The following is a 14,004-nucleotide window of genomic DNA, read 5'->3' on the forward strand; positions in this document are numbered from 1 at the left end:
GTGCTATACGTAGCAGGGAAAATAATAGTTTGAAAGCCTCTATGAACAGATCTGTTCTTCTGTTTTATAATTTACATTGAAGTAATGCCGGGTTCAGACTACATGATATCAGCCCGATTTTGGCACGATGATCCATTTGACGCAGAGTGTCGTGGTGATTTGTAAACAACGAGCGTTGGATGCAACAATCGATCAATTTATCTTGTATAGCGTCATAGTGGGTGACAGCTGATGCCGCGTCATCTCACCCTGTGATCTGTGTGGGTCCTAACGCTCCAGTTTAGTGATGGGGAAGCATTATACTGTCAAAAAGCACTGGGGAAGGCAAGACGATGTGCAGTACCCAGGTTGTAAAAAAACTAGAGCTCAACCGATATGGATTTTTGGGGGCCGATACCGATATTAGGGAGTAAAAAAAGCCAGATATCGATATATCTGCCGATATTATTTGTGTATATTATAATATAGTAGCAATATTATTCAATATGTGTATATTATAGTACAGTACCAAGTTTGGACACACTTTCCCATTCGTGTGTACAAGCCTTTGACTGGGACTGTATATAGAATACAGTATACATAAACAGAATATTATATATAAACACATTTTTTGCAATGACTCAAATGTGGTGATCAAACACTTGTGTGACAAAGATATGTAATGGAGGCAGGGTGAATGATAGAATGAGAATGATACATTTGAGCTGTAACCAAACTAGTTTGCATTGCATGTTCCATTCTATATTATATTCTAAATACTGTTGCATAATCTTCACTAATGACTTTGTCTTTGTATTTAGTCATGTTATATAGGCTAAAAAATAACTTATATCAATAAATATATCAAAAGTGTCACTGCAAAACCTTATTATCTTCTGTTATTAGTCTTAATTCCTCTAGTGTCTACCAGTGGTGGAAGTACTAAGATCTTTTACAAAAGTAAAGGTAATAATACCATAATGAAAACTTGTTCAATTACATGTGTACTTTTACTTAAATACTATTTTAAATAAGTAGTCAGCAAAATGTACTAGACGTGAAACTACTCATTATGCAAAATGGCCCTATATAAAGTGTTATAATTATATAAATTATTGGAATATTGCTTGATGTTGTAACTTAGCGTTATAGGCAGAATGGGCTGACACAGTGTATACACTGGACGCGGCAAAGCGCCCGCTGCAAAGCATTTGTCCGTCGTGTCAGAACGTCATAAATAGAATTAGGCACCAGTTTACTGTCTGAGATTTGTCGCGCCAGTCCAGTGTAGACAACATCACTGATTATAATGGGTTCAACTGTCTTTTGACGCATCGCGCCGCTCGCGTCCGGTGTCTTGTTCAGGCAGCAGCAGACAAGCAGTCAAGCGGTGTCTTAACGGTAAGTTGCTGACTAGTTACCAGTGCGGTGGTGGCTTGAGTCTGTTGAATGGTGTTTTAACGCTACATTGTCACCTAGTTGGTGAGACACAATGCTATAAAGTAAATACAACGAGCTTATCATACTTGTTTGCTACATTAGCTAGCTAGCCATGTTTCATACCTTGTCAGCGGAGTGGAAGCTAATGTGTGCGCATCTTACACTGTGTCTGAAGAGACCTCCTTACACTGTAAAAAATTTCTAACCCTCCCAAATCAAAAATTTCAAGTGACCGAAACATCTAAATTTTTCAATTGGCCCAAGTGAAATTCTTGTTGCAATAGTCTGTTAACATTGGCTCAATGAGAAATAATACGTCAGACTAATTGAAAAATTTAGATGTTATCGGCCACTTGAAATTTTTGACTTGGGGATGTAATTTTGTTTTTACAGTGTAATGAAGTGAAAGGGTTGACTGGTGTCACTACAGTGACATGGGTCTCCAGTAGCAAACAATGGAGCGCGCTCTGCTGGACAAACTACGTAATTACACAGCATTTTATCTGCGTTATATGTTCTGTAAAAAAAAACCAAGTTCATACTGGCAGCATATCTGCGTCAAATACATTGATGGCGATATATCTGTGACAGGCTCATATCGATAAATCGGTCGGGTTCTAAAAAAAACAAATCTGTGCCTTATGTATTGGATCCGACAGGAACAGCGCAACACACATCAGTAAATTTTTTTTTTTTCGATCCCTTTACAATTGCTGGAACTGTCAATCAAACAGCGCGTGTTTATCAGTGACCGAGTTCTGGACTCTCGCCAAAGCTCCCGTTATAATCAACTAATCTCTTATTTACATCGTGTTTGCACCATGGTTTGCACTGTTAATTATGATGAAAGTATTCGTGAGTGTGCAGAAATCGAGTTGCAATGATGAGATGCGCTCAACATGTCTGTAATCAGCTACATGCTCATCACTGCAATCTTTCATGTCTCAATCTAAATATAATGCTATAATCAACACTTTTCGCAATTAGTTAACCTTGTAAGCTGTAATAGTAAAAATGTGCTAAAAGTTTTCGTAAGAGTTCCACATGTAATACTAGCTGTTTCATATACAAAGATGTTAGCCAATCACAGCAGTGGGCGTTTACACTGAAGTCTCACAGCAGACGCGTCCCCTTAAAACAAGTAGGAAATCAGGGTAGGAGTCAGGGTAGGAAAAATGTCTTTTATTTCTGAACTATGACATTTTTTGCTGTAAAAGTCATACTAACAGGGCTTGCCATTAACACCCGCCTACCCGGCAAATGCGGGTGGATTTCGTCTTGGGATTGCGTGTATTGAGCATAATTTTACTCATTCCCGCAGATTTTTTTGTGCTCACAACCAAAGTGCGTGCATAAAAGTCTAGTATATTGGCTATATAAAACAATATAATGGGTCTGTCAGGTCTTAAAGTGACAGCAGCTTAATATACAGTATCGGCCGCCAAATTGAGATGATATTAAAAATATCTTTATGGCAGTTTTTCCCTATGGTATCGATGTCAAAATTGTGGCCAGGGAAAATGCAGCTGAATGGCTAGTAACTTTGGAAAACCACTAGCCACAGTGACTGGTGAGCAAAAAAGTTTGTCATGCCCTGCATGCATACTAATATTATAAGTGCACCTCAGGAAACATGTACAACAATAAAACAATGCAGTTCATTACCTCTTTAACTAATGTAGTTAACTAATGTTAACAAATTAAACCTTACTGTGAAGTGTTACCAATTTTATTTACATGTTCCACAAACGTTTTAAGACATATATGTTTTCTCTCTTTCACTTTATTCTAATAAATAATTTAAAACCAGGCCTACACAGATAGCCAAATCAATAACTTTCTTGTCTCTCTCTCTCTCTCTCTCTCTCTCTCTCTCTCTCTCTCTCTCTCTCTCTCTCTCTCTCTCTCTCTCTCTCTCTCTCTCTCTCTCTCTCTCTCTCTCTCTCTCTCTCTCTCTCTCTCTCTCTCTCTCTCTCTCTCTCTCTCTCTCTCTCTCTCTCTCTCTCTCTCTCAGCCGTATTGTATGGCAGTATTGTGTGTTCCAGATCTCCTGTTACAGGCTCTTTAGTGTGTTAATCTTAATATCACTCTGTTCCACTTGCTGCTTCTCTCTTTGTCTTGCTCTCTTTATTTATTCAGAGATCAGATCAGAGGAGGATTTCTGATTGACAGCGTCACTGTGTGTGTTTGTCACAAGTGTTCATTCCGTTTTATTGATGGAGCTTTTTATTGCCTAGAGGTGGTTGTGGAAGTCTTCTTCCTCATTGATTATTATTCTAAAAAAAAATTTTTTTTGTCCATCCGTTCTGAGTCAGGATGTGGTTCAGTCTGTCCGCTCCTCCTCTCGTGGCTTCTCATCCCTCCCTTTCCCTCCCTTTCCCTCCCTTTCCCTCCCTTTCCCTCCCTTTCCCTCCCTTTCCCTCCCTTTCCCTGTGGAGTCAGTCAGTAAGGTCACAGATTGTACAAGCATCTCTTCATAAACAGCATTTTATAGACATGATGCATAAATATTAAAAACTGCACAAAAAGATCACAATCATTCAAACAACCACGCGATCTTACCCCTAAATAACAGTGAAACCGCTTCACAAACAGTCTTTTCAAACACAGTGTTATCTGTTGCGTGTTGGACAAAGAGGAAGGATACAATGGTTTTCAATGGGAAAAAGCCATCGAAAAGACGCATTCTGATCAAAAGTGGTCCCATGTTAATAGGTGTAAACAGCAATATCACCTGATCACTTGAGATGGATTTTAATGCCATATAAACTAAACGCACCCCACCCTCGTTCTCGTTGTCTTTTGTGTGTGATGGTGTGGAATAGCAGCTTTAGCGTTCGTGTTTGGGCAGCTTTGCTTCTAGTGCCCAGTGAAGGTTTTTCCTCCTGGGTTTGCCAGTCTGTCTGTCTTTATACCCTCTCTACCCGCCTCCACTTCCTGCTGATAACATCTCCTGCTGCGCGATGACCCACTTTGTTACTCCTTTTCTGTTTATTTATTAATGTCAGCCCTCCTCAAATCTACAGCTTTTGTTTTGCTGTAATCTGAAGTATAAATGATGTCTTGAGGTAGTTTGCCTCACAGAGACAATTAGTTTGTTGCAATGTTGTATTTAAAGAAATTTCACTTGTTTTCTGTCTTTTGTCTTTGTCTCTTTCTGCAATAGAAAGAATGCTTTGTAAAGGCTCAAGATGATTATAAAACTTTCTCACACTCACAGCATTTTCCGCTGTTTTTTATGGGGGTATTTATAGTTTATTAATGAGTGTTGTAGATCTACTTTTACTAGCTAGACAGATTACTTTCAGCTCTATTATAATCCTACAGAAAAGCAGTTTCCAGATTGTTTAGATCTTTAGAATTGAGCTTATTTTTGATCAGGGTTTCCTGAAGTCTGGTTCTGGAAGTTCCTTAAAAACAAAGTATTAACATTATTAAGTAAACATTATTTATTTAAAAAAAAGTCATAAAGACCCCCTGTGGTGAAAATAAAATGTTTAATGTTGTTTATATGTCTATGTGGTGTTTTTAATATGCTTTAACACAAACCATGTGCAAATTCATCACTCAACACTGTCTCAAAAACATGGTTTAAAATCGCAGTTGTTCTCTACATCACAAATGCCGTCGTAACCAATCCTGTCACAATGGGGGCGGGCTTTAGCATATCATTAACTATGCTGCAAAGCAGGGGGTCTCGAGAAGCCAGGTTATCCAGACGGGGCTCATTTGCATATTCATATAACCGCATATGAAGCAAGGGTGTAGAGTTACAGTCAAGTTATTTTAAGCCATGAAGAATTTTTTTTTCACAGAATATAGCTAGTTTTAAAGCAGCAGATCAAAAAGCATTAAATTACAATCAAGAAGCCAGAGGTGTTGTAGCCTTGTGTACAGTGCTTCACTTTTGACTCAAAGTATTTCTTCAAAGTACATAACATGCTATGTTTGGAAGTCTTATAGAGTTCTTATAGTAATAAAAGGTGTGAACATTTATAGACCTCCAGGCTATTGGTTTTAAACTCCTGGTTTGGCTTCAGTCCTCTCACTTCAGATGTTGACAGGTTTCTATCAGCAGACACCGGCTAGGTGTAAGATCTACATAGCATGCCAGTGATGGAAACTGAGCAGTTTCACTTTAGTTTTTGTGGAGGACAGTAGTTATGATGGACCTTGAAAGCACAGTCAAAAGAATGGATTTGACAGGTAAAGTAAATCTTAATGTATCTAGAGATGCATGACCTGAAGCCACAAATCAGAGCTAAAACAACTGGCCGACTTAAAGGGTCTGTAGTAATGGGTCTGAGAAATAAACTGTGCCTTAGGGAGCACAGAGTGCAGAAATGAAATGTAAGAAATGAACCACGAAATGAGTTACATGTGTGGTTCTTTCTGTTTTTGGCAGGTTGCTGGTGGGAATTTAGCAAGAAAAACATTTAAACAATAGCAAAACTGTGATGAAGTCCTGGTGAACATGTGTTGCATGTGTTTTAGTTTCAGAAGTTTAGTTTTAGTGCATTGCAGAAATTGTGTGTGGAAACACCGGACTGGCCTCTGGTTTTAACCTTTGACGTAAAGCCAGCCAATCAAATTGGAAATGTTATTTTTCATTCAGAGTTTGCTATTTTGGTGTACAATATGTAGTAGATTGCCAGTCAATGGACTGGGTGTGCCATCTAAGGCTACAGGTTTATTAAGGGGATAGTTCACCAAAAAATGAAAATTCTGTCAGTAATTACTCACCCTCATGTCATTTCAAACCTGTAAGACTTTCATTTATCTTCGGAACACAAATTAAGATATTTTTGATTAAATCTGATTTCTGTCCCTCCGTTGACGTACGCAACTGACATTTTGACACTTCAAAAAGTTCATAAAGAGATTAAACTAATCCATATGAATTGAGCGGTTTAGTCAATTTTCTGAAGAGACACAATCGCTTTATTTCAGATTGAATTTAGGCTTTTATTCACATAAACATTGATTATTGTAGGAAAGAAAACATTATGACTATAAGAAAAGAGATGGAAACATCCAAAGTGATGAAAATTAGATTTTCAAAAAGTATTGTGAAAAGAATGAAATGCATAATTTCAAAAATTGAGTAATGGGATAAAAAGGCCAGATGTTCATCTGAATGTGTAGTGTTTCTACTGTTCAAAAGTTTTGGTTGGTAAGATTTAAGTCTCACCAAGATAAAATATTTGATAAAAAATACACTAAAAACTGTAATATTATGAAATTGTATTGCTATTCAAAATAACTGTTTTCTGTTTATAGAAACAAATATATTCTGAATATATTAAGTCAAATGTTTTTCCTATGAAGGCAAAGCTGAATTTTCTGCATCATTACTCCAGTCTTCAGTGTCACATGATCCTTCAGAAATAATTCTAATAAGCTGATTTGAGTCAAGAAGCATTTTGATGTGCTACTTAATAGTTTTGTGAAACCATGATACATTTATTCAGGATTCTTTGAACATAGTTCAAAAGAACCACATTTATTTAAAAATGTTTTGTTTTTTTTGTAACATTATAAATGACTTTACTGTCACTTTTGCTCAATTTATGTATCCTTGTTGAATAAAAGTTTTAAATCAGGAAAAAAAAGGGGAAAAAAATCATTGTTTTTTTCACCCAACCATCCATAAGAGGAAACATCATGCCATTATGAAAAACATTCTGATAAGATCATGTGCATCAGGGCCTGCAGTGGAGCATGTCAACTAGCCTAGAGGAAGCACACAAGTACTGAAAGTAGGGATGGAAATAGACAGGAAAAAAGAAAGGAGGTTCAAGGGAAAGGGTTTTGCTATTTCAGAGTGAGAGATGACCGAAAGCAGATTGTCTTCAATGCTCCATGTCACACACAGCATGCTGCCGTAGGGCAGGAGGGAAATGTGTGTCTTCTAGAAATGTAGAGACACAATGGAGTGTCTGTGCATGGATTCTCTGTGATGCTCTCTCGTTGGTTTCCTGGACACAGTTTAAGTCTAGTCATTGGTTGAAATGCTGTCAGTGGTGATTCTCAATCTCCACGGAAAATCCTTTTTGGAGAGCACTGCCGTTTCTCTCTTCCTGGGAAATGGAACCATATAGTAATCTAGAATAATCCAGATATGCATCAGGGGTTACTTTAGATGGGCTTAGATCCTGTCTGCTCCGTGTTTGTAACAGTTTAGATGAGGACAGTGATGCTTCTTAAAATGAGACACACGCAGGACACATGCATAAACACACACCTGTCAGATTGCGGTCAAGCCTCTTACTGCTGGTAATCCAATTCAAGCTCATGAGTCCTGGATCCTGTGTGTGTGTGATTGTTCTCTCTCTCAGTTCTGCTTAGATGTACCAAAACCTTTTTGTCCTTCAGGTCTAACAGCCCATTTAACGTTAAACCTGTTGGTCTGTCCGTGAGTGTCATCATTCATGTGTATTGTGAATGTTGTACTGTAAGGTGTATTTGTACTTTAGCGTGAGTGATGATTTTAGCATATAATGTGTTTCCTGTAGTAGAGGTCTTGCCACCTGAACTCCATTAACACATTCATCTTGTGCACACACACTGGCATCAAAAAAGCAGTGAGTTTGTGTACTGCTGGGTTAGGCTGTGTGTGATATATGGGTATGATTTGATTTGCAGCATCATTTCAACTTTGAACTCTTTCCTGAGAAGGCTGGTCATCATCTTCCTCTTTTATTTATCATCTTATCTTGTCCTTAGTTTGTGCACAGTAGAGCTGAAATCGGAAGTCCTGGTAGTGTTTCAGTTATTGTGTTTGTTTATTAGCTTTTTATTTAGTTTTTTAGCACTGGTTGTATAATTTTTTTCTTTTGTCCTTTTTTAGGCAACCAGATAAGCTAGTTGTTGTCTGGACTCGGAGGAGCCGAAGGAAATCTTCCAAGGTGGGTCATTTTTTTAAAATGCTGTTTGAAACTAACAATGACTTGAGTATATTTATGTGTAGTAGGCCTAAATAGCAGGTTTTTGCTTTAAGTTACTGTCTTCATTTTTCATTACAAGTATACATAATCACAATGCATCAAATTTGAAGCATTAAATACACATCGCCCCTTGAAGACCTTTGTAGCCCAATTAGTATACATGACAGTGTTGAGCTACAATCATATTTCCTAGATCTGTAAATTCGACTAAACAAAACCAAACTAGTAGAGTAAGCGTAGTCAGACTCTGACATTATGGGTTTAGTTTGGCTGAAATTTTAATGTATGTACGTATAAATGTACATAATAATTGAGCTAATGTGAGCTCGGGACGCCACAATTCCGTTTGGTCCTGTTATTGGCTCAAAAATGACACGCATCACCTAATGAACCATTAAAGTTTTTTGTACCAACTTATGTATGCATCACTCCAACTTCACTGCAAAAAATGATTTCCTTACTAGGTGTTTTTGTCTTGTTTTCAATTACAAATATCTAAACATTCTTAAATCAAGATGCATTTACTTGAGAAGCAAAATGGCTCAAGATTTTAACTTTTGTTTTCATGCTTCATGCTGAAAACAAGAAAAAATGTTTTTTCAAGCTGGAAAATGACAAAAATACTGAGCAAGAAAATAATTTTTTGCAGTGTTTACGTAACAATGACTAGCTAGATTATTGTATAAAAACTAACTGTATATTTTGCATGATTAAAGATGTTAGGTTTCATGTTGCATTTATTATAATCATCTTGTGTATCATGTAATGTTATTTATTTTGTTCGCAGTCTCATAGCTGGCAGCCTGGCATCAAGAACCCCTATAGAGGAGTGGTGGTGTGGCCGGTTCCAGAGAACATAGAGATCACTGTCACCCTATTTAAGGTACACACACACACACACACACACACACACACACACTCACACACACACACACACACACACACACACACACACACACACAAAAACGCTCTCTCATTTAGTGGCCAAGTAGGCCTAGACGTTATTGGGGCCAGTTGTAGCAGTTGGCTGTTTTCCAGAAGCTGATTGGTTGGGATCTGCAGGTCTGCTGGTGTCTAGACATCCTGATTCCACACTGATTTAACTGCCATAGTCCAAGATTTTAACTCCCTTCTCAAATGTGTGTGCAGCAGAAACTGACACGGCAGCAGGAAGCGTGTGCTCTGTATTTTAGTCTTTTTGAGATGCCGGTCAGCAGATTTTTCCATCTGGCACGAGAGAAGTGAGACCTTACATCCTGAATTGTCAGACCCAGGTGCAGCTACACAGGAAGTGCATCTGTTTGACACATAAAGAGAAAGAGCAGTTTGTAGATATGAGGTTCCTTATGTTGACAGTAGAGGATTTTAGATGATAGCACTCTTGACTCAGATGACATTTCAGTTCATACATTTTCAGCTGTTCAGTTTCCCAGTGGCAAAATTAGCTTTAAATAATTGTATCTTTATATATAATATGTAGTCTGCATGCATAAATAATATGTATAGTATGAAATCCTTCAAATATTGCTATACTTAATTTGTATGCACGCAAAATTTGTATATTATATGTAACAATTTATTTTATGTATGATCATTCTTGTATGTTATTTATATATTTATGTAAATATTTTCATTTTTCAAATATATTTCCTTATGCATGTAGAATAAATTCTAATACAGTATATTTTATATGATCATATATTTTAAGGTTAAATATTCTCTTAAATATTCTTAAAATATAAGTGATATTAAATTACCATTCATTAAGATTCTGATCATATCTCCAATAAATAAAATAGAATATAGCAGAAATAATGTGCAAATAAAAATGTAAAATGTATTTTAATAAACCATTAAATAAATTAACACGTATGATGAAAATTTGATTTCATCAGCTTTAATGTCCTCATAGCGGCAAAAGCACTAACTTAAGACCGACCCACACACACACACACACACACACACACACACACACACACGCACACACACACACACACACACACACACACAAGTTACAAGCTAGCGCTGACAGGCTGACCTGGTGTTGTATATCCTCTAACATTCTCCACATTGTGTTTACAAAGGTCACACACACAAAGTGCTTGTCCAAACATTTTCCTTATCGGCCTTGTTCTCTACAAACCTACTCAGTGTCATGTTCAACTACATCTCCCAGAGTTCATTGCAGTGGACCAGTTTTGCATTCGTGAGTCCATGAATGTTTCATTTGTGTACCGCCAACCATGTGGTCAGCTGACCGGGACAGTTCTAGAACAACAGAAGAGCAGCTCAGGTGAAGCTGTATGCATGTGTATCTTCATACGTGTAACGTGCCGTGCATGTTTAGCTGACCAATATACTTGGTTCAACTTTGAATAGGCTCAAGACAGGTGAATGTGAGAAAAGTGTATCACTGTGATTTGATATTATTGTATGCTGTTGAAAGACAGACAGACAGATGGGCATCATATCCTCTGACAAAAATTCACTGTTTTGGTCATTATATTATATACAATGCAATCAGATAAAGCTTTGGATAAGTCATTTATGAAAGTGCCTCTGCATCCATCATATGTTTTACATAACAAGAAAGGAAATGCAAATCTTGTTTTGTTCTGTAGAGATGGATTTGATCTGTGGAGTTGCTGTTTCCAAATATCTCTGCTGCCAAAGACATTATACTGAGACCATCTTTAATGAGATTCCACTTTAATTTTTTTAATGCCATCAAATTAATCCCCACATTTTTGTTTTTTTAGGATCCCCACGCAGAGGAGTTTGAAGACAAAGAGTGGACATTTGTCATCGAAAATGTGAGTGCTTTTTTTTTTTTTTTACCCTCTTGTGGTTCTGGTGAGTTCTGCTATGTGCAGCCTGACATCTAGTGGTCAAATGGAGTCATCACACTACTGTTACAGTTTCAGTTTGAGGATGAAGAATGACTGATTTAAGGCAGATGTTTGTGTCATATCATGTTGTTCTTAGTATTGTTCTTACACTAGTTGTTGTAAGTGTTCATGTGGTTTGAGATTTAACAGATAATTGACAGGTGGTTCTATAGTTTGGCTGAACTAGTGTTCATTTTGTCAGCTATTTTTTTATTTAGTCTTAGCCCTGTGTCAAATGTTCTTTTTATTTACTAAATATCTGAGTCTGAACTAAAACTTAATGATTGTTGTCTTTTGAGAAATGTATTTGTGCATTTCATCAGAATTATAAGCACAAATTAAGAGAATGTCAACTCATTTGCCTGGTTTATTTGACATAATCTAGTATACTGATTTAGTATAGGCTATTTATCATGTAAACGAACATACTCTCTTCATTATAAACTGGTAAAACAAAAAACTTCTCAATAATTAAAAGTGAAATTCCTAATAGTAATACCAATAATTCCAAATTACAACAAAGTTTTTCTATTAAAACAACAGCAAAAAAGATTTTGTATTGCCACACAGAGTGTAAGCGCGTTTATTCAGTAACCAAAATAACCGTAGTTATTTTGCGTAAGTGCATTTATTCAGCAACCACATTTGCAAACAATATAGTCTAGATCCACGTTTAGATTTATTACAGTTCATCACTGAGAGAAGATTTGATCGCAGGTTTAGTCGCAGCAAACAGCGCAAGCGGCTCGCGAAGGAACAGACTGACTGAATGACACTTGTTTTAAGCAGAATATCTCAATGGAGGCGGCTAAACTCCAGCTTACTTGTTTGATCAAGTAAAACACTGGGCAGAAAATGTAAATTCAAAGTTCAAGTTTGTAGAGCAGTCTGTAATGTACTTATTGTCGTCTCGTCTTATAGTCATGGGAAAAAAGCTCGTTGAATATTTTCTGTCATAGTTTTCTGTGATGCTAACTATTTAGATTAATTTGCCTTGTGTCTGGGATTAAAAGGCTGTTTTATCAGAACCAGATCTAGTTTTTATTTGAGCACAAATTATTAATACAAATACGATTGCTTCATTCTGCTAAGTGTCTTTTGCCTTCTAGAAAATGGCCAGCTGTTTTGCGCTTAAAGTCCGTTGATTGTTGGAAGCATTTTTCTTGAGACTGATTTGTGTCTCGGATGGTTTTAGATGTCCAAGACTGAAGCTGCTGGTGTAGATCTTTACAGTGCAACTGCTGTAGGACAGGACTGTTCAGAAACACTGCTGCTCTTGGCATCTGGTTGGCTAATTGTCTTGTGGCTTGTCAGACCATACTTTCATGAAATGGGAAAAAACAAAAATGAGACTACTTTTGACTGCTCTTTGCTCTTTAATTTACACTGAAGGAGACAGTACTGGAGTCTCTGCATGTGTTTTATATCCTCAAACACACAGACACAGGGCTCTGAAAGATAGATACATAATTTGAGACAGAGAGAGGCAGAGATTCTGGGACATGTGCTGTGCAAAACGTCAATTAGTAATATTATCTTTGTATGATGTTGCCGTTTGCCTTCTGATTAGGCATCATTGAGCACCACGAACTGTGAGTTTGGTGGTCGTGTCCCGTGTTTGGGTAGACTGTTTTCTTTTTCTGCAGAAGAACAAGCTAAAAGTTTCCTCTATCTTCTTATGTTCATCTATCTTCACTTCTCTCCTGCAGTTTCATTACACCGTTATTTCAATTACACAATTGATACTCACATTTTCAGAATGCCATATTAGTTAGGGACACTACCATTCAAACATTTGGATTTTTCAAAATTAATGCTTTTATTCATCAAGGCCACATTAAATTGATCAACATTGATAGTAAAGACATTTATATAAAATTGCAAAAGATTTCCATTTTAAATAAATGCTGTTCTTTTGAACTTTCTATTAATCGAATCCTGAAAAAAAAAAAAAAAAGTTTTATAAATGTTTTCCACTTTGATAATAAAATCAGCATATTAGAATGATTTCTGAAGGATCATGTGATGCTGAAAATCAGTTTTGCATAACAGGAATAAGTTCCATTTTAAAATATATTAAAATAGAAAACCGTTATATTAAATTATTATAATGTTTTTTTTATCAAATAAATGCAATCTTGGTGAGCATAAGAGACTTCTTTTAAACATTTTAAAAAAATAAAATGACCAACCCCAAACTTTGAACAGTACCAGCAATGTAGCATACTACTGTTTGGAGCAGACTGATTTGTTTGTATTCTGTAGAGTTTATATTACACTAGTTTTCCATTCTGAACATGGCATCTGTGTGTGTCTCTAGAGAGAGGTTGTTTAGATCCACAAACATGGGCACCAGTCCAGACAGGGCTCTCTATCCATCTGTCTGCTCAGCAGACACATACACAAACATAGACACACAATAATAAAGTCACATCACCGGTCCAATGTAAGTGTCTCCAGCGCTGGCAAGCTCTCATTAATGTCTCTTAATCAGCATAAACACTCATGCAGTTCTCTGTGTGCGATGTGAAATGAATAGATGATATGGTATTCCTGTGTATTTGGGTTAGAGTGGTGGGAGAGGAGGGTGGGAACACAAAGCATGAGATCTGAATTCCTCCTGTCCATACACACCTCACTAATAACAGACTGATCAAAGACATGCCTGTCATCTGACACCAGCAATGAGACGAGAAGAGATCCACACACACCAGGTTCCCACAAAATCCCTCCAATTCCTCTATCCAAAA

The 14,004-nt window shown here is 37.0% G+C and overlaps 1 protein-coding gene across 8 annotated transcripts in view; it reads left to right on the forward strand.

Moving 5' to 3' along the window:
• ehbp1 (EH domain binding protein 1) overlaps positions 1-14,004 on the forward strand; it is a 140,537-nt gene that overhangs the window by 11,262 nt on the left and 115,271 nt on the right. For all 8 annotated transcript variants that reach the window (XM_084097684.1, XM_084097685.1, XM_084097688.1 and 5 more), the window contains exons 3-5: positions 8,270-8,327; positions 9,154-9,249; positions 11,126-11,179. In XM_084097684.1, the coding sequence (XP_083953810.1) occupies positions 8,270-8,327; positions 9,154-9,249; positions 11,126-11,179 (208 nt within the window). The remainder of the gene's footprint in view (positions 1-8,269; positions 8,328-9,153; positions 9,250-11,125; positions 11,180-14,004) is intronic.

This window comes from Abramis brama, assembly GCF_963993115.1.
Source record: "Abramis brama genome assembly, chromosome: 21".
Taxonomy (NCBI): domain Eukaryota; kingdom Metazoa; phylum Chordata; class Actinopteri; order Cypriniformes; family Leuciscidae; genus Abramis; species Abramis brama.